Source organism: Microplitis demolitor, chromosome 4 (assembly GCF_026212275.2).
Source record: "Microplitis demolitor isolate Queensland-Clemson2020A chromosome 4, iyMicDemo2.1a, whole genome shotgun sequence".
In the NCBI taxonomy this organism is placed as follows: domain Eukaryota; kingdom Metazoa; phylum Arthropoda; class Insecta; order Hymenoptera; family Braconidae; genus Microplitis; species Microplitis demolitor.
Genome location: NC_068548.1, coordinates 2,091,207 through 2,116,623, shown reverse-complemented (window position 1 = coordinate 2,116,623; position 25,417 = coordinate 2,091,207). Strand labels below are relative to the sequence as shown.

Sequence of the window (25,417 nt, the reverse complement as noted above, 5' to 3'; positions counted from 1 at the left end):
TGAAATTATGATTAATTAGCTTATAAAAAAAAATGAAAGTACTAAATATTGCAGTGAACATATAAAATTATTTATTTATTTTTATTATTGACATTTCCGTAAATCAATTACCGAAGGAAATGTCAACTCTTATTAGCCAAGTATACAGTAATTTTTTCTTAAATGATAATTGATATTAATAAAAAATATAAACATTTATGTATTTATACAGCTAATTACTGTTTAGTTAAATTAAATTTAATTAGATAATAATATCACTTGGGAAATTAATTATTACAGTAAAATTATAAAAATAAAATAGAAAATAATGAGACACATTTTTTTATCTCAATAGCTTTTAAAAAAAAATTAAATTGATTTTCAAAATAAAAAAAGAAATTGTATTTGTTCGCATTTATTACTACAGTTTCACAAAAATGAAACTGTAGTTATATCTCTATGTAGTTATGACTTATTTACTTAGGGTTGAGGGATTGTACTTATATTTAATAGCCGGAAACCGAGGGTTTCTTTTATTAGCGAGTTGTTTCCAGTACTCTGGAGTTCGTGACTGGAAGAAAGTTTGCAGCAATTGTTGCAATTCGTTATTTAAAGGACGAGGTGGCTGCCAACGGAGAAGTGTCGTACTGATGCTGATGAAATAGTGTCGGGTTAATGTCAATAGTGTCAGTGCGATACCTTCTTGAATTTCTGGTTCAACTGGAAAAGTCCAATTTGTTTATTCATTAATACGTGTTTTAATCGATATATCGAAATTTTACACATATATGTACATATATGAGCTTGTAAAAAGATCAAGAATTCAATGCTCTTTAAAATGAGTACCCACAAGCCATATTTATTTTTCAATATTTCATATACATATATCTTGATATATATAGTTATATGATGTATCTTGAAAAATATTTAAAATAAATATGGATTGTTGGTACTCATTTTAAAGCCCATCAAATTTCCTATCTTTTCAAACTATACAAAAAGTATATAAATATGACTACATAAATATACATATATGAGCTTTGCAAAAAAAATCTAATTTTCAAAAATCAGCACATTAATTCTTCTTGCCATTCATCATAACCTGAAATCTCATAAATTTTTTCGAAACTCACCAGTACCAGCATCCAAAATATCGCACAGCTGATTGACGATTTTCTCTACTTCTTTTCCCTCATCTTCGACCGGAAACGGGCGCAGCAAATATCCTAACAAAAAATTGAAATTTGAACCCAGCCTTCAATTTAAAAAAAAAAAAATCTTACCGAGTAACTTAAAAGTTTCATAAATTTTATAGCTTTCGTTTTTATTGACAATCATCAGCAGCAATTTCTTGATAATATTCTTGTAAGTCCAATCAGTGCCCTCTCTCTTCGCGATCAAAGCAATAGCCGGCACCAGACATCTGTCATATTCTCCATATTTGAATGCTTCCAACAAATCACCAATAACCTTGTTCGTCATAAAATTATCCGGGTACTGATACAAAGCCGACAGAAAATTTTTCACGCAATTTATTTTTGATTTGTCTTCTTTGAATCGTTTCTGATTTCTAATTATCGTCGCAATACTAATTACTAGATACTTAGTTCTATTTTGTACCAACTCTCTGTCTCTTTGTTTACAATCGCCGCCATCTTGTATCCCGCGGCCATTTTGTGAAGACAAACTCATGGTGTTTTCATCATAAGTCGGTATCACCTCAGCCCAGGATGTCAAAATTACATACAAAATATTGAAAGCTTTCGTCTGAAAGCAGTAAAGCGCGTCGCAGATCATAATCCTCACTCTTTCGCGGTCTTTTTTTATCTTTGCCATCAAAACAAAGAATCGCGCGAGGCCTTCAAGAACATTTGTATCAGTCTCATTGTCGCTGTTGTTTTTAAGTCTGAACAAAGTCGAGTCGATGATGTCCATGACCTTGTACATAATCCCGGGTCGTCTCTGCTCATATTTAGCCAGGAATCCGATGATTTTCTGCTGGGACACGGTCATGAGTGGCGCTGGTGGCGTGTACTCGCGATTCAGTGGCTCATTTAATTCGTAGCGCTCTTTCATAAATTCAACAGTCGCATTGGCGAAGTTGACTTCGTTGAAATTTAACTTTTCTAAGCCATCTATGAAACTGTCATTGAGGTCATTAGTCCAGTTTGGGGCATCCAGAAGACGTTGATACTCGCTTTTGACAAATTTTTCAATGGATTTTGATTTTGTTTCGGCAATTTCTTCAGTGAGTCTCTGGGTGTAAGTTTTGTTTAAAGAAATTCTGGAGTGCAGGTAAAAATCTAGGAGATTTTGAATGCTACTTTGTCGCGGTGGAAGGGTTTCTGGGGAATCTGGTGATTTTGGGCTTTCTAGTTCAGCTTCTGGAATACTGGCCTCAGGTTTGGATGTTTTCGGAGACTGCGGTAAAGATTCTGGGGTTGGTTTGACGGCTACTGGAGAACATCGAGGCGATTTTAAAGTTTTCGGTGGACTAATTGAAACAGTTCGATTTCTGAGGCTTCTAGTATTTTCGGGTGAACTTTTTTTAGCTTCTAGAATCATAGATTTAGCCGATTCATTGGCAGAAGAAGCTGGCAGAGTAACAGTGGCGTCTGGAATTCTCCTGGAATTCGAAGCTTTTTTGATGATGGAAGTTTCTAGAAGCTTTGATTTTTGAGTGAGTGGTAACTTGAAGGCCTTTGCAGGCTTTTCTATCATTTTCGGAAGCATTCTAGAAGGCACATTTGGTCTGGAAGGTGCTAGAATTTTTTCTGGAACTGGGACTGGATTTGGAGTCGCGAGTAGGGGATCTTTGGATTCAGATTCTGGAGATTTTATCTCTGGAGACTCAGCAACCATTATAGACTTTGAAATTTTGTCTTCTAGAGGCTTGTCGGACTCGGAGTCTACTTGAGAATCTTTTGGAAAAAGTTCCAACTCTGGATCGGTCTCTAATTCTGAAACTGTTCCAATTCCGGAAGCTTCCGAAGACAGTTCGACGATCTCTAGTTTTTTGTCTGTCATATCCGAAGCCTCAGAGTTCATAAAATCGTCATCAGACGCCGGAATAGATTCGAAAGCATCAGAAACATCGAGGCCTAGAGATAATTCTACCGACTCCGAAGTTTCTGAACAAATTGATGTAAATTCTTCAGTTTCCATAGATTCTACAGACGTGGAAGAATTTTGTATGCATACTTCAGAATTTTTTAGTCCATCACCAATTGTAATTTCTTGGTTAAGTTCTAGTTTTTCAGATATTCTTTGAACTTCTAGAAGATTTTCAACTCTAGAATCTGAAGTTTCATTTATTTTGGGATTTTTAAGTTTCGATACAATTGAAGTATTTGTTGAGTTCGGTTCTAAATCGTTGGTTGTGACTGTTTTTAAATTTTCTAGAAGTTCTGGTGAATTTGAATCTACTGTTTTATTTTCCAGAACTTTTAGATCACTTGTAACCATTTTAGTGTTTTCTATAAGTTCTAGATCACTTGTAACTGTTTTTAACTTTTCTATAGGTTTTGGATCATTTGTGACTGGTTTTGAACTTTCTATAACTTTGTTCTCATCTTGAACTGTATTTGGACTTTCTAGAAGCTCTGAATTACTAGAATCTCTTTTCAAACTTTCTAGAGGTTTTAGTTTATCGGTAGCCGTTTCTGACTTTTTTAAAAGTTTTTGCTCAATTTGTACTGTTTTGGTATTTTCTAGAAGTTCTAAATCACTTGTAACTGAATTTGAATTTTCTATAGCCTCAGAATCACTAATAACTTTTTTAGAACTTTTTAGAACCTTTGGATCATTTGTAATTGCTTCTGAATTGGCTAGAAGATTTTGCTCACTTCGTGCGGATTTTGAATTTTCCAGAAGCTCCGATTTATTTTTAGCTGGCTCCGAACTTTCTAAAATTTCTGGATTACTTGCAACTGTTTTTGAATTTTCTATAAGTGTTTGTTCGCTTAGAATTTTTTGTAACTTGTCTATAAATTCTGGAACACTTGTAACTAGATCTGAATTTTTTATAAGCTGCGACTCTGAATCAATTTTTAAACTTTCTATAACTTTATCATCTGATTTATCAGCATTTATTTGTGAACTTTCTGGAACATTTTCTTCAGATTCTGACTCATTAACGATCTCCAGAACTCCAGAATCCATAGAACTCATTTTTGAACTTTCTAGAAGTTTCTCTTGCTCTCCGGAAATATTTGAATTTTCTAGTTTTGACTCACCAGAACTTTCTTTAATTTCCACAACTTTTTCATCTTTAGACTCAATTGAACTTTCTATAATCGGTAGGCTTTTCATTGGCGAGTTTGTTCTAGATTTCGGAGTTTCTAGAATATTTCCAACCGAGTTTTCTTCAACTAAATTATTTCCTAAACTTTCTAGTGTCCGATTTTGCGAATCGGGTTCTTCAACAAGTTCTGCACTTGTAATAACTTCAGTTTTTCTAGTATACTTTCTTTTCACTCCATCAGGATTTTTTGGCGGCCTGCCAACAGGTTTTTTAACCACCGGAATTCCATTGACGATAACAATTTTCGGAGCCCGTTTCGTCGGAATCGGTTTGGAAATTTTTATTCCCGGCGTCTTTGGATCCGCAGTTTTTTCTTTCCCTTCCAAAGCTGAAGTTTCTAGTGAAGTTTGTGAAGTTTTCTGTACCTGTGTAGACTCTGGCATATCAGAACTACTTTCTGGATCTATAAGACTCTTCAAAAAATCTGTAGGATTTATCGGACTTGCATCTTTATCAGTCGACGATCGCGTCACCCGACGTCTTTTCGCCGGCTGAACTTTTTCTTCCGAAGCCAGACGTTTGCCAACTGGACCAACTTCTACATTAGTTTTCGGAGTATGAGCGATTCTCTTGCGCTGACTTCCTGTTATTCCCGGAACCGATGATTCGCCAGTTTCTGTGGAGTTCAAAATGCTAGAAGATGGTGTCGTAATCAATGGCTTGTTTGTCTTCAATTTACGCAATTTTTTTAAAATCCCGGTCTGAATTTGTGCGGAAGTTTTTGATACTTCACTTGATCTTTTGTTTTTTTTAGTCGCTTTAGGCGAAGTTTTTGGAAGTTTATTAGATGCTTGATTCGTAGAAAAAAGATTAGTTTTCATCTTTTGGACTCTTTCTGACAATAATTCCGGACTGTCAGATCTAACAGTTTTTACACGATTTTTTATCGCGCTCACTGGGTTCGTAAACTTCGGAGAACAGGCTTCGCTTTCACTCAAATCAGTTGTGGAACCATTTTTCACGCTATTCGAGTCGGGTCTGGATTCTAGATTTTCAGTTTCTGGATCAGAACTTGAAATTCTTGGGCATCTTTTGATTCGATTAAATTTTTTATCCTTCGGTTGACTTCTGGATTCTTTGGATAGACTTCTAGATAGTTTAGATCGTTGGGATTTTGAAGTTGAACAGCTTCTAGAATCTAAATTTTCTTTGCTTCCAGAAGATGATTCAACTCTAGATCGTTTACGACTTCGAGTTAGGGATGGGCTTCTAGATACTTTAGAGAACTTTCTAGATCTTCTAGAACTTGTTCTTGATAGACTTCTAGATCTTCTAGACCAACTTCTAGATCTTGACAAAATTCTAGATTTCCTAGATAAACTTCTAGATCTTCTAGGACTTCTAGATGAACTTCTTGATCTTCTAGACAAGCTTCTCGATTTCCTAGACAAACGTCTAGAATTTTTCGATTTTCTAGACGAGCTTCTAGATCTTGATGAGCTTTTAAATTTTCTAGGCAAACGTTTAGAATTTTTAGATTTCCTAAACGAGCTTCTAGATCTTGATGAACTTCTAGATTTTCTAGGCAAACGACTAGAATTTTTAGATTTTCTAGACAAGCTTCTAGATCCTGATAAACTTCTAGATTTCCTAGGCAAATGTCTAGAATTTTTAGATTTTCTAAATGAGCTCCTAGATCTTGATGAACTTCTAGATTTTCTGGACAAACTTGTAGATCGTGAACTTGAGCTCGATGTACTTGTAGATTGTTCCTTGCTTTCTGATTTTCTGAAACTTTTAGAAACTTTAACTTTTCTTCTGAAGAATTTACTTTTAGCTTTTACCCGCTTTTTCTTTTTTTTTGGATTAACATTTTTATCAACCAATTGGCTCAGTACTGAAGTTAGCAAATCTAATGGCAAATTATTATTCGAATTATTGTTCGAAGATCCACAGCAGTTTTTAGGTTGATTACAGCAATTACTCTTTTTTAAATCCTCTAGTATTTCCTGCATATTCAATACTTCCTTTTTAAGTTCCGCGTAGTCTTTGTCGCCATTTTGTGTACCAGCGCCGCCATCTTGTCGTACATCAACTCTACCCTGTATATTTTGCGATAGTTGACTATTTGGGACTGAATTTACAGCAGAAGTGCCTACTGAATTATTGAGTGGGTCAATTGGGTCGAGCCGAGGTAAAGAAGGTCCAATAAACGTCACCGAAGTCGTCATAGTATTTAAAATTTCTTCAACCGGCTCGGCGCCTAAGGTTTCATGGCATTTGTTGCAGTGCAACGGATACAAATTATTATGTGGCATATTTGAATCTGTTATCGTGCCCTTGTGGTCTTGTAGAGGGCGCACTTGTACTTCAACACTATGAGTTATTTTTTTGGGTGAGCGTTTTTTGGGAGTGAGAATGGAACCTGCAGGCAGATCATCGGTAGAAGTCGATTGATCTTTTAGAACCGGAGATAAAACAGAGCTATCATTTGCTGAATCGTTTTGATCGAAGCTGAAGTTCTCGGTGTCAACTTCGGGTACATCGTTATTGAGAAGCGACAAATCAATTAGCCCGGTTTGGCGGGCCGTTTTAAATGGCGAAGTCTTTTTCTGCTTCCTGGCCAATTTTTTATCATAATTAGGATCTTTTTTATGATAAGCAGCCAACTCTTTTTTTAAATCTTGTATTTGAATTTCGAGATTTGATTTCACGACATTAAATTCAAGTGATTTTACCGTTTGCTCTTCTTCCAGTTCTTTTATTTTCGCGGTTTGCTGCTCTATAAATTTATTATCTGCGGCCCTATTGATCTCGTGTTCATGACACTGTTTCACGAGCAGAGTATTACGTTTAGTCAAATCATTGACACTTTTTTCGCGCTCATTTAGTTTAAGACGGATAGCTTTCGTCGAATTGCGCTCGCAAGCTATTGAATTTTTGTAATGTTCTTCGGAAGCTTGAAAGTCCTCTCGAAGTTTATTATACTGGTCTATTAATCTTCTGGAAGTGGAGAAGTAATTTAAATTTTTATTATTTCTTTTGAAAAACTGTGATTCTAATACGCGAATTTTTATTTTGCGGACTTTTGATTTAAATTTTATCTCAAGTATTTGAGGTACGACAAAAATGTACATGAGAAATTCTTTAGGAAATTTAGTTCTTGATACAAAATTAAATTTGCAATGAGACAAAAAAATTTCAACTTTTATATGGAGGAAAAACTTAAAATTATTTCCTTTAATTCAAATTTCCTGCTGAAATATCAAAAATATGACTAAAATGTATACATACATTTCTATAGAGTATTAAATTTTCTATAAAAAAGATCCTTATACATTTTTACGTAAACTCAATCGTTAACGTGCAATTGGAGTTTAAATAAAAATTATAAATTTATATTTTGAAACTTAATGAAAATTCCGTAATTGTCAAATATTTTTTTTTTTAATAACGGCTCAAATATCAAAAATATGAATAAAATATATTCTTATATTTTTATAGAGTATTAAATTCTCTATAAAAAAGATCCTCATGAATTTTTACGTAAACTCAATCGTTGACGTGGAATTTGAATTTAAATAAAAATTATAAATTTATATTTTAATATTCAATAAAAATTTCGTGACTTTTAAATCTTTTTTTGTAAATTCTGGCTTAAATATCAAAAATATGACTAAAATGTATTCATACATTTTTATAAAGTATTAGACTCTCTTTAAAAAAGATCTCTATACTTTTTTACATAAGTCTTGCCATTTAGCCATAATTGCAATTTACAATTTTTCTTTATCCGATGACTTAGAAATTTCAAAAAAATTTTTTCAAAAATTAAAGAAAAATATCTCATTCAATCAAAAATGAAAAACAATAATTGCGACAATCGTAAAAAAAATTACACCCTAGTATTATGACGGAAAAAAAATACCGGCATGTGTAAAATAAATAAATAAACTTACGATGAATTAAAAATTTTCTCTTTGAGCAGCATAAATTTTTCATTTAATGCCTCATATCTCTCGTCGTTGTTCTGTAACATGAAGTAATATATTATTTATAAATTAAAAAATTAACTTCTTTGAATCTAACCTCCAAAGTTTTATTTTGGCGGCTGAATAAAATAAAAAAAATTAATTGTCATTTTATAAAAACTTACTCCGAAACCAATGTCCCCATTATTTTCAACTGAATCATCCATTTTTATTAAATACTTTTTTTTTATTAATTATTACAATTATTTATTTGTTTATTTTTATTTGCATAATTTATTTTTAATTCGAGTTGCTGCACGTTGCATTACGTTTATAAACATATACCATGATGTATTGTATACAAATATAAAATATACACTTATATACAAGCCTATATAAAAATACACACATGCATGTATATATGGTATACATATGAAAAGACAGTGATTTAAATTTCTAGCTTGCCGACTGTTGTATCACTTGATTTGTATTTTACCGCCAAAAGTTTAAATTTGAAAATTATTTTTATCTCTGAAGAAAGCCGGAAAAAAATTTCGATTTGTCAAATCTTCTAATAATGATAAAAAAAAATCTGTCTATCGGTTGACCCTGTGGGCCAGCCACAAAACTTCACGCTGTTTTCGAGCTCTTTGAGCTCGAAAGCGTTGCTGTGAATACATTTTCCAGCTGTTCGAGCTTTTAGTAAGACGTCTTCTATGATAACACAAGCACATAAAAGTAAAGGAAAACAATTTCTCGAAGTTTTCTCTAGGATTTGTCTAGGATTTTCAGCGAAATGAGTTTTTCCAAGTTTTCTCTAGGATTTGTATAGGATTTGTCAAGTATTCTCGGCGAAATGAATTTTTCTAAGTTTTCTCTAGGATTCGTATAGGATTTGTCTAGGATTTGTCAATTATTCTCGGCGAAATGAATTTTTCTAAGTTTTGTCTAGGATTTGTCTAGGATTTGTCTAGGATTTGTCTAGGATTAGTCTAGTATTCTCGGCGAAATGAATTTTTCTAAGTTTTCTCTAGGATTTGTATAGGATTTGTCTAGTATTCTCGATATTGGGAAAAATAATTATGTTCTATCATTTTTATGTGCTAGCGTGATTTTAGAAGCCCTGTGTAAAGCTTCCATAGAAAATACAGACTCAATACAGACTCAGTACAGACTCGGTGCTCGATATTGGGAAAAATAATTATTTTCTATCATTTTTATGTGCTAGCGTGATTTTAGAAACAATGGCAAATTTAATTGTCCGAAGAGAAATTTTTTCTCAGTGTAAAAATCAGTAACTTCATGAGTTTATTTTTCACCAGCGATACAAATTATCTACTTTAATTTTTCATTTAAATAATGATAGATTTTAATTAAAACTAATTAAAAATATAATTACACACTAAGAAGTTACTTAGTTACATGCGCACGCAAACATATTTTTAAATATTAATCAAATCACTTATGAGATCGCGTACTAAGGGCGAATTGAACACCAATGACAAGATACGTTGCGATTGTACCGGTAATCTAAAAAAAAAAGCCTCGTTCTTATTAATGTTTCAAAATTCATTTATCCAATTAGACATTAAAATAATAAATTAAACTTACAATTGCTAAAAGCGTGCGATCTAGTGGTATGATATCACAAGCAGTTAATTCAACCTTTAAATGCCGGAGATCATTAGAAAATTTGGCCAACTGTTGATTAAAAATAATTTATTATTTTATTATATGATAAGTAACTGTGTATTATATACCCTAAGAATATAATGTTAAATGATTTTTAATAGGCCTCATAAATTTTTATTTTAAAAGCCAATCGAATTTGATTGGTCGCAGTCATATCTTTAGATTTATATCATCACGGATTAAGTAAGATGAAATAACCTCTTAAGTTTAATGCGCATGCGCAGATCTATAGAGCTTGCGCAGTGTCTACTTTACTTGATTACGCTTATGACCTCGTTCAAAATTTGAATTTAATGCTTTTCATAAACAAAAAATGATAATAGAAAATTATTAAAATAATGAATTATATTCCCTTATTCCTAATTTATAACCCAGTCTAAAAAAAACGATAAACGATTTTTTGTTTTATTTGATCCACGTATAAGATAAGAAAGAGCTAAAAATTTATTCTGACAAAAAACCATCTTTTTCATTTTCAAAAATTTTTTCTTAAGTACCCGTTCCCCCCACCCCTTCTTACCTTATATTCCAACAAAAAATAAAAATATATTTACATTTTTTTTTATTTTCTCATCCATTGTACACCGATCCGTAAGCGAGTTTATAATTCTTGCGAGTTTCTTGTTCTGAAAAATAGAAACAATTCTTAAATTCGAAAACTATATTGCATTAAAAAAATGAATGCCTCTAAATAAGAATACCTGTTTTGTTATCGTTGTCACACTAGATGTTAACACCGTGAATAGAAAAATAATCCACAATAGTCGTATTCCATTCTGATACCAAACAATATTTTCTAGTTGGATCTTAACCAATGACAGAATCGAAAAGTAAACAGTAAATATACTTCTAACAGCAAATGAAAAAATGGCAATCAAAATGGGTATTCCATAAAAGTCTGCAATATTTTCACACATTTCACACAATTTAATGTAAGCACATTTTATGTTTTCAATCTCATAAAGAATTGATTCACGAGACAGTACTGTTTGTGTTACAGATGACACTTGCGTTAGAGCAGCGCTAATTTTAAAATCGCTCAACTTCGAAATCGCCAAATTTATACTTTTGAATCTCTTATTAACCCTATTAAGCTGCGTCGCGTATTGTATTATCACCCCACTACTAATAATACTAGGTATTATTTCATAAAATACTCTTTCTGTTGAATAGTAAAACAGATCTAAAGTCAGTATTAGACAAATTTTCGTAAACAAATTAACAGTAAATATAAAATTATTCAAATGACTTTTTTTAATTTCATAATCGGTGCATTTACTCAATATCTCATCTACATTTTCAAAGTCATTATTAACTGTTATGATTATCTTCTGCCAAATGATGTACATTAGCGGTATCAAACTCGCGCACAACAATGCGATGAACAAAAATTTTACTATTATCAATGACAATATTGGCCCTGGATAATTTCTATTGAATGATTGGTCAAGAAGTCGATAAACCGCAAATGAATCGATAGCTAAAAATACCAAAACATTATAACATGATCCGACATATGAAATACTGCATACATCATTTTTATCACTACTATTGATTTTGCTGTTATGGAATATTCCAGAAGATTCAAATTTCCATGGCGATAATCCGGTTATTTTCCATAGAATAAATCGAAAGAATGAAAAATAACGATTATATGCTGATTCATCGTTACTGTAATTTAATTTTAACTTTAGTTTACTAAAATTCACGTGTTCTGTCATTTTAATTTTTCGTATGTTATTCTATGAATATGCTGACGTGTTTACTTCACAGTTTTGCAATTATGACTAATGATTGCGATAATATTTTCCAATGAAAAGTAGGTTTTTACTTCATTGCGTGATGGGTAGTAGTATATTGTTTTTCCATTTGTAATTACTATATTGATTCTCGGAGTATAATACTAGAAGTTGCGACAGTCACGGTCAAAAAAATCTATTTTTATGTTTTTTTATGGATAATAATTTCGCAGTTATTATATTAGAAGGTAATTTTGGACACATGGAAAAAAATTGGTAGCAGCTACCGATTTCCGATCGATAGCCGCTACTAATTATTTTTCGGTAGCCGCTACCAATTAACTTTTAGTGGCCGCTACCAATTATTTTTCAGAATCTGCTACCAATTATTTTTTGGTAGCCGCTCCCGATTATTTTTCAATAGCTGCTACTGATTATTTTTCGGTAGCCGCTACCAATTAACTTTTAGTAGCTGCTACCAATTTCAATTGGTAATCAGTAGCTGTTACCGAAAATTAATTGGTAGCAGCTACCAATTATTTCGGTAACTGGTACTAAAATAATCAGTAGCGGCTACCGATTAAATTTCTCCGTATACATGTAAAAAAAATCCAATTAAATTTATGATGCTAACATTAATGTTGTAATTTTTCCTATTGATCATTGTAGTGGTGAACTATATTTTGAAAATCATAATTCTTACGATGTAGCTTTGAAAATTTTATTTGAAATAATACTACACTAGAACAGTCTTAAGCTCTTTAGTATTAGCTACGATGTGAACGCATTGTAAAATTTTAGAATTTGATGCAATAGAAATTAAATACAAATATAAAATATATTAATATATATTAATAATATTAAATATATTAATATATATTAATAATATTAAATATATTAATATATATTAATAATATTAAATATATTAATATATATTAATAATATTAAATATATTAATAATATTAAATATATTAATATATATTAATAATATTAAACTATATTAATCTCTCGGACGGGTGTTGGATTCGAACACGAGACTTTTCGAGTACGAAGTTACCGATTCCTTGAACTTCTCGGCCACAGAAGGGACTACAGGTTTTAATAGTCTTTTAGATCTATATAAACTATATAGTCATTTTATTAGAATCAAGAATTATTTTATCTCCAAAATATAATTCTTGATTCGAATTTAGTTGAAAAAAATCTACTAAGTATCTAAATTTAAAATTTTAATTTTACAAAGAAATTTTTTTTGCGTAATAGTATAACTTAAGAAATATATAAACATATAGATAATTAATTAAAATAAAAATCCAAAGTTTATTAGACAATACTCAAAACATACATGAATCATATTAATGTCGGTAGATATATTTTATAAAAACAATGAAATTTATAGTTATAGTATTTTGATACAGTCCAAATAATAAAATAATTTTTTTTTTTATTTATTTGATTATTGTTCACCATCTCGGGCTAAAAATCGGAGATGAAAGTTATTTACGCGCCAACAAAGGGCACAAGAACAATTATATTCGTGCGCAAAAGGAGAATCAGTTGAAGTGGGAGCGAATAGAGAAGCTATCTTTCCACTAACATTCGTTTCTGCATAAGGCTTTGGTTGGTCACTTGTCGTATCAGCTGGTAAAAGTTGAACAGAAAAATCAATCACTTGTCCACGAGATTTTGCTTCAGATGATAATATTGATGTTACTTCCCATTGAAGGGATTCCGGTAATGACATTCGCTGGAGACCTAGATGTTTGTAAGTATCTTGGAATCTGGGCGGGAACTCTTGATTCTTAACATGCTCTTTCAGAACCGCACAAAATGGCAGCTGGCAATCAGATGTCATTTCGCAACAGTCTACATGGTAGTAACATAGTGAAATAAATTGCTGACAAATTTTACAATGACCTCTGATTCTTTTGTCGCACTTATTAAGATGCTTGAACACTTTGCGGAATTGCTGGCAGTTTGAAAGTTTGCATTCAATATTTTTACACTGGCAAAGCACGTGGACAAGCCACATCATGCTCTCATTAGGTGTCATGTTTGTATCATCTGTTGAAGAGTCAGGAGATTTAGAAACAATTTCTTCATTTGAACAAGTCGACTCTGAAGCTGATGGACTGTAATCTGATTTTTTAAAAATCGCCGCCATTTTTATTTTTAGTAAAGACTGTAGTTGACGTCACTGATATAAAAAAAAGCCAAAATCCTGAAAAATAAAATTATTGGTTTATAAAGTGAATTAAATTTAATGCATGAAGAAAATTACATCTGGCCATACTCGGAATAGAAAAACAGATTTATCGATACAATTAACTAATTTTTGACACGGTGTTAAAATGGCGTACATGCATAGTAAATTAGATAAACAGAAAAGAAAATTATAATAGCAAAATTTCTTAATTCAAATTCAAGATAAACTCATGCACTAAACAAATCTTTTTAGTTTTTTTTTTGAGATGAAGAAGTCTGAGGTGACTCGTCTCTCCCCACTACCACTGGTTTATTTTTCAATATTTTTTTATGAAAATTTAGGAGAATATTCTTGAAATGATGCTTAATCATGTCACAAATTTTAAAAATTTTAAAAACGAACGTACTCCAAAAAAAAAAATCACAAAGACCAGCTTTCCCCTTAATTTAAAATAACAATATTTTATGATTTTTTTTAACGAAAAAATAAATATTAAAAAAAATATTTTGAAAAATTGCACTTATAGTTTATGAAATTTTTGACATGTCCATTTTTTTAAAAGTATTTTTTTTTTTTCATTATTTATCGTTAAAAAAATTTTTTTTTAATTTCAAATGTATGCTAACTTCACTATCATCAATATTTTTTATCACTGAATGAGTTTGCTAACATATCTAAAGTGTTAAATTATAAACCGATTTAAAATTTAGAAATAACAGTGAAATTTGTTAAATTAACACAAATTACGGATCGTTTTTAGCAGACACTCAATAGTTTCCGATTTAAATTAAAAAAAAAAAAAAGAGTTAATATAAATACATAATAAAAATTTTGAAATATTTACTTACTTTTTTTAAAAAAATCCTTGTAAAAATTGAATCCTTGACTCAAACAAAATAAAAGTTTATTAGAGTACGTTAATATGTGGTAGCAGGATACTGATTTGACATCAACTGAACGACAATAACTGAATAAATTAACCGTAGGCAAATTGTCCTGTAGTCTAGTATGGACGTACTCCTTGTAACACCAAGTTCACACTAGTTCTTTTACCAAATATACATGTCCTTTTATAGCATAAATTTTCTATATCAAGTACTTAGAATTTTCTGGTAATTACCCTCCCTTATTCATTAGTCGATAGATCTAATGCACTTTTACCGTCATTACCTTTCTCATAATTTCAAATGGTATGTCATTTAATAAATTACTACAAAAATTATAATTATAGTAGCTCTTAAGTTCTAGGATTAAAAATTTCTTGGGATCATTAAGTAGTAGGTAGCAAAATATTTCCCTTAATGACCCTCATTTCTGCCAGCTCTGGTTCATAACAAATATTATAATACACTGTAAGTAGTATTTCTACTGATTCATTTAAAAGCAATTATTGTACAGCTGAATCCATATTATCAGTTTAATAGCTTCGGTAAAGATCTTGTGTAAATCAACCGAAATATAAACAGTGTTCATTAATAGACAAGTGGGCAAAATGAGACATGATTTTTTCTAGAAACTGGTGACTCATTTTGCCCGACTCACCTCTATTTTTATTATAAATCTTTACTAAAATTGCTACCATACTGTAAGAAATTTTTAAAATATTCGCGGAAATAAAAAAAACGCATTGTTTAAAATTATTAAAATACTTCATATAACTTTTGCTAAAAAGTATGGGTTAAAATTATTAAGTGGAATTTATATTGAAATTTTACATGCGCTAAAAAAATTTTTAGCACTAATTACTCAGAGTTTTATGCCAAAGTGTCATTTAGGGCCAGGATTTTTGCTTTGATTTGAACATAATTTATAATTGATAGTGTCAAATTTTTGATACTGTGGCGGAAATATTAGTCGTATAAAAAAATTTTTGAAATAAAAGTTGTTGAAATTTTAATTTTCTAAAAATAATGTCTCTTATGATTTTTTCTTAAGACTAATAAAAAAGCTGTAGTTTTAAAATTAAGATTTTCATAATTACAAAAAATTTGGATTATTTATTATGAATGTTAATTTTGGAATTACGGTGAAAATATTGGCTGTATAAAAAAAAATTTCAAACAAAAGTTGTAGATAATTTAATTTTCTAAAAATAATGTCTCTTACGATTTTTTTATACGATCAATATTTTCACCGTAATTTTAAAATTAATATTTTCATAAATAACAAAAATTTGAATCATTTATTATGAATGTTAATTTTGGAATTACGGTGAAAATATTGGTCGTATCAAAAAATTTTTCAAATAAAAGTTGTTCCAAATTTAATTTTATAAAAAAAATGTCTCCTATAATTTTTTGATAGGACCAATATTTTCAGCGTAATTTTGAAATTAACATTTTCATAATTAATAAAAATTTAAATCACTCATAAGAAATTTTTTCAAATAAAAATTGTTCCAAATTGAATTTTATACAACTTTACGTCTAAAAGTTTTTTTCCTAGACCAATATTTTCGCCGTAATATTAAAAATTTGAACCATTCATTTCGAAATTAAGGCAAAAATCTTGTCCCTACTCATTAGTAAGAAAAATTAAAGTTACTTGAAGTTAAAATATGAACACCGCGTATAAAGTCAACTTAGTAAAATTCTATTATTGCTTTGATAATACGATTTTTTTTTTAATCTCCCTTAGAATTTGTCGGCAATTGCGTTGAATTTGAAACCGGTTTTTTTTTATGTCCAGTTAAAATCTTCGGCCGTTTATGGGGAGAAGCTGATTGCGCTGATTGTGAATTTGAAAATTTTATAGGCCGTTTATTATTAGAAGCTTTTTTTATTTGTTGTCCAGGTGAAAGTACCTTTAGCCGATTATTCAGCGATGCAGATTTCTCTGGACATGAACCAGGTATGGCTGGAATAGAAGGAATAAAAAATGGCGACGGTTCCAGTCGTGAATCCGGTCGAGATTCATTAATTGCCGGCTCTAATGAATCGGCTACAGATTCCTGTGATGAATCATCAGATGGTCTAGGGTTCTGGGTCACTGGTCCCATTGGTACTGGCATCGGCACAAGACCGAGTATCTCATAATCTTTCGAAGTCAGATCATATAGACTTTGATTCGACTTGTGCTTCATAGGAGAACAAAATGGGACGACACATTTTGATTTTTGACAATTATTCATGTGAAAGTAACACAAAGACATGAAAATCTTACAAAGTTTACAGCCGCCTATTATTTGTTTGTCGCAATATTTCCCATGGACAAGCAGTTGCTTCATTTTTAGGCAATTTAGTAACTCACACTTCGAGTTCTTGCAATCACAGAGCACATGGATCATCCATTGTATGCAGAACACAATTATAGGAACAGTGTCTTCACTGAGACCGCTCGTTTTATTGGTCGTAGATGATGATAATGATGGTAAACCATCACCTAGAATTTTCGACTGCTCCAGTTCTGTACAAAAAGACGAAGATTTTTAATAAAATATGCAAACAAAAACAACTTAATGATAAATTTGAAATTTTTACTTTACAATATAATTTTAAATCACAAAAATATACTGAATTTGATGTCATAAAATTCTGTTATGAAAAAAATTTAAACCAAGATTTGAGTTGATAATTATATATATATATATATATATATATATATATATATATATATATATATATATATATTAAATTTTAAAATATACACTTACTGGTATTTTATTTTGAAATCTTGTAAAAATAAAATCCTTAATTATACTTTTCTATGGACGAGATAAAAATATTTAAAAATGTAGTAGCAGGTCACTGGAACGATTGTAACTGAAGACTGATAACTGAATAAATTAACCATAGGCTAATTATCTTGTAGTCTGAGTGTGGATTGTTTATGCATTGAGTGTGTATTTTGTATTAAAGCTTCAGACAAGGGCTCTGAAACAGCCCGGGCACGTGAAAGTGAAGGAAAATATGTTTTTTTTTTTCCAACACTGAGCCCTAGAGTTAATATGTAATCGAAGTTTAGACCGGACATTTTACTTACAGTGACTCATTCATGCCGGATAGTCATACATTGTATATTATGCAGAAAAAAAGGATTTCTTGGCGCAATTATGTATTTATTTTTAGCATAAATAATAGTGAATATGACGCTAAGATAATGAATACTATTATGTGTCCTAATTAATCGACATAATTTAAAATAAAGCTCGATTCTAAAGTACATATATCGCGTTACTAAAACCAAAAAGGCGTATCTCAAAATATACGCCCTTTTGGTTCTGCAGAACCAAAAGGGCGTATAAAATTTTTTTTTTGCTCCAATCAATTTAAAAATATTGAAAACATTAAAATCTATGGAAAAAACAAAAAAAAAATTTTTTTGTTTTATGCCCTTTTGGTTTTAAGCAAAAATTTTTTTAAAGTCATAAGGGCGTATCCTATTTTTTCGGTTTATTATTAATTATAGATCAGAGTAAGAAAAAAAATTGCAAGGGTAATAAAAATTATCACTCCACAACTTAATTTATCTGAACAAATATTTATATAAATAAAAAACCAAATTTCTTTATTTAATTTTGATCGAATCTTGTCACAATTTTTTTAATTCAACAATTGATGTAAAAAATATGTATAATTCGAGAACGAAAAAAATTCATCTAAAAAATTCTAAATTCTATGAGTGCTGTGAAATTTAATTTAATCAAATTAAAGAAATGCACATTTAGATTGTTCAATTTTTCAAAGGTGCATTTTTTCATTTTTCAATCAAGGTTTCATTTTCTATTTCCTGTTTTTTTTTTCTTTTTATTTTCAAAAATCAATTGCCGTTGTTCTTGAGAATTGTTATGGTTTTAGAATACCAATATATCGAAGCAAGTTTAATGACCTAAATCATTTTTGTGCATCAGGCACCGTCCCACAAAAATATTATCAATATTATTAAAGATTAATTTTCAGCGATGGCAATAGTTTATAAATTTTTTTATTATTGTCAAGTTATGTTCTAAAAAAAATTAAAAAAATTTTTTTTTATACTCTTAGGTACAGATGATCCTGACGATGGAGATGGTATAGGACTAAAACCCTGATGAATTTATTTTTTTTCTATTTTTTATTTGTTCTTTCACTTAAATAAATATTTGTCCATATAAATTAAAGTGTGGAGTGATAATTTTTATTACCCTGGCAATTTCTTTTCTTACTCTTACCTGTAATTGATAATAAATCGAAAAAACAGTATACGCCCTTATGATTTTAAAAAAATTTTTTCTTAAAACCAAAAAGGCGTAAAACAAAAAAAAATTTTTTCGTTTTTTCCATAGATTTTAATGTTGTCAACATTGTTGCATTAATTGGAGCAAAAAAGTTTTTTTATACGCCCTTTTGGTTCTGCAGAACCAAAAGGGCGTATATTTTGAGATACGCCCTTATGGTTTTAGTAACGCGATATATGACTATTAAAAAAAAATTAGTAGATAAAAATGAGTCATTGATTTTGCAATAACTCAAACTTTGATTGCTTTTTTTTAAAGCTCACGATTTACATATTTATTTGAAAAATTTATCTTATGAGTCGTAAACTTTTACATATTTATTGGAATATAAAATTTTTCACGATATTATCAAAATCGTAAAATAAATATTTTTTTTTATTTTTAATAAAAAAAAATCTAATGGGTATGTGAAATAGGTTGGAAAAATACCATGGGTTCAAAAATATATATAACATAACTTTTTTTATCATAATAGCGCCTAAATTTTTCGATTTTCCAAAGAAACGATGCAATTTATTCTCGGAGTGATTTTTAGCTTGATTAGGCTCGCAGATGAGTCAATCAGTCAATCAGTTTAGAATTTCGAACCACTTAAAGATTTCGGAATAAAAAAATTCTACTTTTATCTTTTTTTTTTTTTTATAACTTTATAATGAAAAAACGCAGCTAAGTTTTGTAAAAAGCAAATAAAAGCTGATAAATTAAACTACAATTTTTATTTATATTTTATCATAAAAAATTACAAAATAGTTTTTAAAAAAATGGAATTTTTTTTTATAAGTCACGATTTACATTTTTTTTTTAATCTTTTCTTGTGAATCGTAAAACAATGACATATTTATTGTCGTATATATAAGCTGATCACTATAAAGATTTTATAACCTGAGAATAATAAAATTAAATGTTTTTTTAAATTCCATTTAAAAGTATAAATACACGAGTTATTTCATTATTTGTCCACAAAAAAAATAAGTTTACAACAACACGATAATTTTTATTTGAGATCTCAGGGAGTGTGCACATAATTAATAGTTATTATTTATTTTACTAAATCTTTTTTTTTCTTCTTGTAAAGATGATTTCAAAACTGTTGATTTTGTTACTTAACACTGGAATATTGGTACATTCCGGTAGTCTTATAGTCGACGGTGATACATATAATGAAATATTTAATATGTATTACGGATGGGATTTAATAATTTCTATTGGTAATAATTCGTGGGCTACATGCTTAGGTACATTCATCGCACCACGAGTATATATCACTGATCCTGTGTGTCTCGAAAGGTAAATTTTTAATAACGTATATTTTCCACACTGTAAAAAATTTCCAACAAATTTTACCATGGGTGCATTGTAACCCCGGACCATAAGAAAACTGGCACAAAATTTACGGTATGCGCAGACGACACGATTGGGACCTATGCGCATATGTTTACTATGGGACGCTTGTAAATTTTGTACCAGTTTTCTTATGGTCCGGGGTTACAATGCACCCATAGTAAAATTTAATGGTAATTTTTTACAGTGCACCAAAGTGAAGTAAAAGGATGTCCAAAAATTTTTATTAAATAAAATGTATTAGGATATTACTCTATGTTTTTTGAAGATCATTTATTCTTGCACAAATAGTCATGGGGCAAGTGTGCGCAGTGGGTAAGTGTGTACAAACCTATGCATTACAGTCCGAAATTAATGGGTTTGCGCACACTTGCCTCACATGACTCGACACGTAAAATTCACACACTCGGATCCCTACACTTAGACAGAAAAATGTATATATTTTATTTACTTGTTTAATACTAAGAAAAAAATATACTAGACATGCCTTTTTTCATCTAATGTTATTCACTTTAGTTTCCTACCTTAAAAAACATTTTTTTTTTTTTTGAATAAATAATTTGACCCTACCGAAGATTCGAACCCAGACCGGTCACGCAAGACTTGTGACATTAGTACGCTCTGCCACGGTGGTCTTAGAAACCCCAATTCCCGTATTCTTACAAGAATTTCCCACAAAGTCATCCATATATCCAAGTTCCTATATGGGAATCTAGATAACTATAGATTCTTACATAAATCCATACTTTCCTATATGGATCCCTATGGGTTCCCATGCAATCCCACATGAATTTTTTTGAAAGAATATTTATTTGTTTGTAGTAAGATTAACGAGGATAATATTACTGAAACTGGTATTTTCAAAAAAGCCCACGATGAACTACTTGGTAAGGGTACAACTTTCAACATCAGTAACATAAACTACAGTGAAGACTTAGATAGAACTTTCAATAAGAATAAACGTAAAATAGCAGTAGTTATAACTAATGAACCAGTTGAACCCGAACAAGATAAAAATGGATATGTAAAAATAAATTCAAATCTTAATGATATTGATGTAGAAAAGTGTTTCATACCATTTTATAATGATTCGAATATAGAATTTACTTTTTGTAATCATGTGTACTTCGATAATCGTTATGGAAATCCTGCTAATATTTATTGTCTTAGCAATCAACCTCTTGTGAGTATAGTGAGACTATTAACGTTATTTCAAAATCACTATAATTAAAAAAAAAAAATAATAAATTTTACAGAAGGGTATCGGAAGTGGTTTCTTTTGTACCTCGAAATCAAACCCTGACGTCAATGTTTTAGTTGGAGTTGTAGCCGGATATAACACTAAATTTACATTCTGGCCCGACTCAAATCTTAACATGGCAACTGTTGAAAATATTAGCGGATTAAATGATACTATATTTGAAAATGTCAACGATATTTTAAACTTTCTTAATAAAACTTCGGAATGAAAAATTCATTTCTTTAAGAAATTCAGATAATTGAAAATAATTATCTAAGGTATCAATGAAAAAAAAGATGAAAATTAATAATTAAATAAATAACCAATTTTAAAAATAATTATCACATTCGTTTATTCTTGATTACCTATTTTCTATCCGAATTCCAGATTATTCGATCATCCCCCCCCCCCCCCGTCTCCCCCTCCCGCACCCATCTGTCATTCTGTGATTCACAAAACTATCACTTTTCAGACTTTCCTCCCTTGGTCTATAATGTACTATTACCTTTTTCAAATTTTCGCGCGCTGCTTTTTTTAATCAAATGGTGACACTGCGTATGCGTCCAATGAAAATCAGCCCTAGATTTTCTCTTGTTGGGAATAACTCTTATCTATACAATGTGAATGTTCAGTAAATGCAATTTTAAAATGTGTAGTATAAAAATTGTCTTATTATTATTACTAGTATCATTATGTAAAGCGAAACAAAATATATTATTTATTATGGTCGATGATCTCCGTCCCGCGTTAGGTTGTTACGGAGATAAGAATGCCTACACTCCGAATATTGATAATTTAGCTGATACAAGTGTAGTATTTACTCGAGCATATGCACAGGTTAGCTTTCCGAAAGAGAATTTGAATTTTCATTATATTATAAATGAATGACACATAATTTTTGTCATATATTTCTTAAAATGAAGTCAAGATTTTTTTGAGCCAAGAGAATTCATCTTGGTCACAGATTTCTACTTTATCAAGAAAATTGAGGTTTTCTGCAAAAATTTCTTGAATCAAAAATATTTACCTTCAGTCGATAATTTTTTCTGTACAGAAAAATGATTTTTTGGTGCAAAAAATTTTTAACTGGCCTTAATAAATTTTTTTCATTAAAAATTGAAAACAAAAATTTTCTTGGAGCAAAAAAAATTTTCTTGAATTAAAAAAAAAATTTCTTGGATCAAAAAAAAATTTTTTTTGATCCAAGAAATAAATTCTTGTGTAAAATTTTTTTTTTTTTTTCAAATTCAAAAAAATTTTCGCGCGCACTTACTCTATTAAAATATAAATTTCACCGCAAAAATTTTCTATAAAAAAAAATTAATAAATATTTTTACAGCAAGCTCTGTGTGCTCCAAGTAGAAATTCACTTTTAACAAGCCGCCGACCAGATACACTGCATCTGTACGACTTTTACAGTTACTGGAGAAAAAACAATAATTTTACAACTCTCCCTCAACATTTAAAAGCCAACGGCTACATAACAAAATCTATCGGAAAAATATTTCACCCCGGTGTCAGTAGTAATTATTCCGACGACAGTCCGTACTCATGGACAGAAATTCCTTTTCATCCCCTGACAGATAAATATAAAAATGCTCCCGTTTGTCCATCAGCCCATGGATTAGCTCGTAATCTTGTGAGTAACAGAAAATTCAAATTTATTTTACTACTCATGTAGAAAAATAATAAATAATTTATTTTAGATCTGTCCCGTAAATATTTCATCGATGCCGTATTCGACGCTGCCAGATATTGAAAATTTGAATGCCGCCGAAAATTTTTTATCAAATCACTCGGTAGCAAGTCCGTTTTTTTTAGCAGTCGGCTTTGAAAAACCTCATATCCCATTCAAATTTCCCGCTGAATTTTTGAAATATCATCCGGTAGACAAATTTCACTTGAAAAATTATTTCTGGCCGGAAAATGTCAGCAGTGTTGCTTACAATCCATGGATTGATTTGAGGAAACGCGAAGACGTTGACGATTTGAATTTGAAATTTCCGTGGGAAAAAATTCCAAAGGAATTCGCTGTGAAAATAATCCAGTCTTACTACGCATCAGTGACTTACGTTGATTATTTAGTGGGTAAATTAATTAAGCAGTTGATTAAAATGGAGATTGATAAAAATACGGTGGTCGTATTGACTTCTGATCACGGGTGGTCATTGGGCGAGCATGGTCTTTGGGGAAAGTACAGTAATTTTGAAGCTGCCGTACGGGTTCCTTTGATTGTTTCGTTGCCGAGGATAAAGAATAAAATTTATAGTAAGTCGATAGTAGAATTGGTCGATTTGTTTCCAACGATAGCTGAACTTGGGGGAATTCCAATTGATACTTGTGGAAAAATGAATGATGGCTTGTGTACGGAAGGTAAAAGTTTTGTGCCGGTTCTCGAAGCTGCTGCTGAGAATAAGGTAATTTTTGAGCGGGATTGAGAATTTTTAAATTTTAAATTTAAATTTGAATAAAATATTTTTTCTATATAGAGGAAAATTGACGGTTAAATATTAGAGTTACAGTAAAAATGATAAAGACCGATTTGGAAGGAAATTAAATTTCCTACAAAAAAGGTCTCTTCAATTTTTTTTGTATATTGAATAGTTTTCTCAAAAAATTGATTTAAAACCTTCACTAGAATAATTTTCAAAAAAATTTTATCTCTGAAAATTCCTTTAATCTTAAAATTGAAATTCTTGCTAAATTATCATAGATACGAAGAAAATGATAAGGACTAATTTTAAAGGAAATTAAATTTCCTACAAAAATGGTCTCCATAAATTTTTTCGTAAATTCAATAATTTTCTAAAAAAATTCAATTTAAAGTCCCCATTAATAAATTTTCACATTTTTAAAAAAAATTTGGCAAGACTTGTCTCGGTTTTGTAAAATTCCAAATCGTACTTGCCTGCTATTAAATCCAATAAATCTCAAGTAACTTGACACTGAATTGCTAAAATAATTACAGCAAAAATATTGTAACGTAAAAAGTTAATTACAAAAAAAAATGATAAACTTGTAATAAAAAAAGTTTATTTATTATTTGTTGCAATAACGTAGCAAATTACTTTAATTTTTATTTTAGTTAATGACTCACCCCTGCAATCTAGTATTTAAACTCCCATTACTTACCTCAATTTCCAAAAAGTCATCCCAGATAATTTGTCCATCACCAATTTTCTTATTTTCCATTCAAAAATTTAAGTTCCCGCCAAATCATTTGTATCATCTCAATTATATGAAATAATTGATATAAATATAAATTCCCAAGGTAATCAATTGGAAAAAAGCAGCATTCAGTCAGTATCCACGTCCAGGATTAATTCCCACCTGGAAACCGAGCAGTGACGAGCCGCGATTCAAAAACATTAAAATAATGGGGTACACACTACGAACTTCGCGCTATCGTTACACTGCCTGGGTGTCTTTCCATAAAAATTCCTCCGACTGGGAAACTTTAATTGCCCAGGAACTGTACAACCACTCCATAGATCCCCATGAAATGACCAACCAGCAAGCGAACAATCACTACTCAAAAATAAAACGTAAATTATTTAAATTACTAAAAGCAGGATGGAGAGAGGCATTGCCTCGTTAAATAAATAAATGTTTTAATTGATTATAGCAAATTTATTTATAACGATTATTTAAAAACAATGAGATTTATAATCGCTAGTAATTTAAAAATATAATTGTGTAAATAATTTAAGAGATGATAATTTTTTTATTCGTCTAAACATTAAAAAAAAATAAACAAGATGTAAATATAATTATTTTTTAAGGTAAAATGA

At 30.3% G+C, this 25,417-nt stretch overlaps 5 protein-coding genes across 5 annotated transcripts; 2 read left to right on the top strand and 3 right to left on the bottom strand.

The window, feature by feature from the left end:
- Positions 1-98: 98 nt before the first annotated feature.
- LOC103570319 (mucin-17) lies at positions 99-8,533 on the bottom strand. The gene is made up of 5 exons (XM_008548023.3): positions 8,379-8,533; positions 8,182-8,252; positions 1,263-7,225; positions 1,113-1,205; positions 99-699 (listed from the first exon to the last, which is right to left on the bottom strand). The coding sequence occupies exons 1-5, from the start codon at positions 8,418-8,420 to the stop codon at positions 452-454; spliced, it is 6,417 nt and encodes a 2,138-aa protein (XP_008546245.1). The 5' UTR covers positions 8,421-8,533; the 3' UTR covers positions 99-451.
- Positions 8,534-9,489: 956 nt separating this feature from the next.
- Positions 9,490-11,643, bottom strand: LOC103570320 (uncharacterized). The gene is made up of 4 exons (XM_008548024.3): positions 10,587-11,643; positions 10,440-10,511; positions 9,805-9,894; positions 9,490-9,723 (listed from the first exon to the last, which is right to left on the bottom strand). Exons 1-4 carry the CDS (start codon positions 11,604-11,606, stop codon positions 9,652-9,654), a joined length of 1,254 nt encoding a protein of 417 aa, XP_008546246.1. The 5' UTR covers positions 11,607-11,643; the 3' UTR covers positions 9,490-9,651.
- Positions 11,644-12,924: 1,281 nt separating this feature from the next.
- Positions 12,925-15,903, bottom strand: LOC106693158 (histone acetyltransferase p300). The gene is made up of 2 exons (XM_014439523.2): positions 14,679-15,903; positions 12,925-13,845 (listed from the first exon to the last, which is right to left on the bottom strand). The coding sequence occupies exon 2, from the start codon at positions 13,786-13,788 to the stop codon at positions 13,081-13,083; it is 708 nt and encodes a 235-aa protein (XP_014295009.1). The 5' UTR covers positions 13,789-13,845; positions 14,679-15,903; the 3' UTR covers positions 12,925-13,080.
- A 4,104-nt stretch (positions 15,904-20,007) lies between these two features.
- On the top strand, positions 20,008-21,964 carry LOC103570323 (hypothetical protein). Its single transcript, XM_008548028.3, has 3 exons — positions 20,008-20,332; positions 21,209-21,569; positions 21,643-21,964. Exons 1-3 carry the CDS (start codon positions 20,121-20,123, stop codon positions 21,853-21,855), a joined length of 786 nt encoding a protein of 261 aa, XP_008546250.1. The 5' UTR covers positions 20,008-20,120; the 3' UTR covers positions 21,856-21,964.
- An 88-nt stretch (positions 21,965-22,052) lies between these two features.
- On the top strand, positions 22,053-25,342 carry LOC103570322 (iduronate 2-sulfatase). Its single transcript, XM_008548027.2, has 4 exons — positions 22,053-22,463; positions 22,966-23,265; positions 23,333-24,043; positions 24,898-25,342. The coding sequence occupies exons 1-4, from the start codon at positions 22,251-22,253 to the stop codon at positions 25,222-25,224; spliced, it is 1,551 nt and encodes a 516-aa protein (XP_008546249.1). The 5' UTR covers positions 22,053-22,250; the 3' UTR covers positions 25,225-25,342.
- Positions 25,343-25,417: the final 75 nt, after the last annotated feature.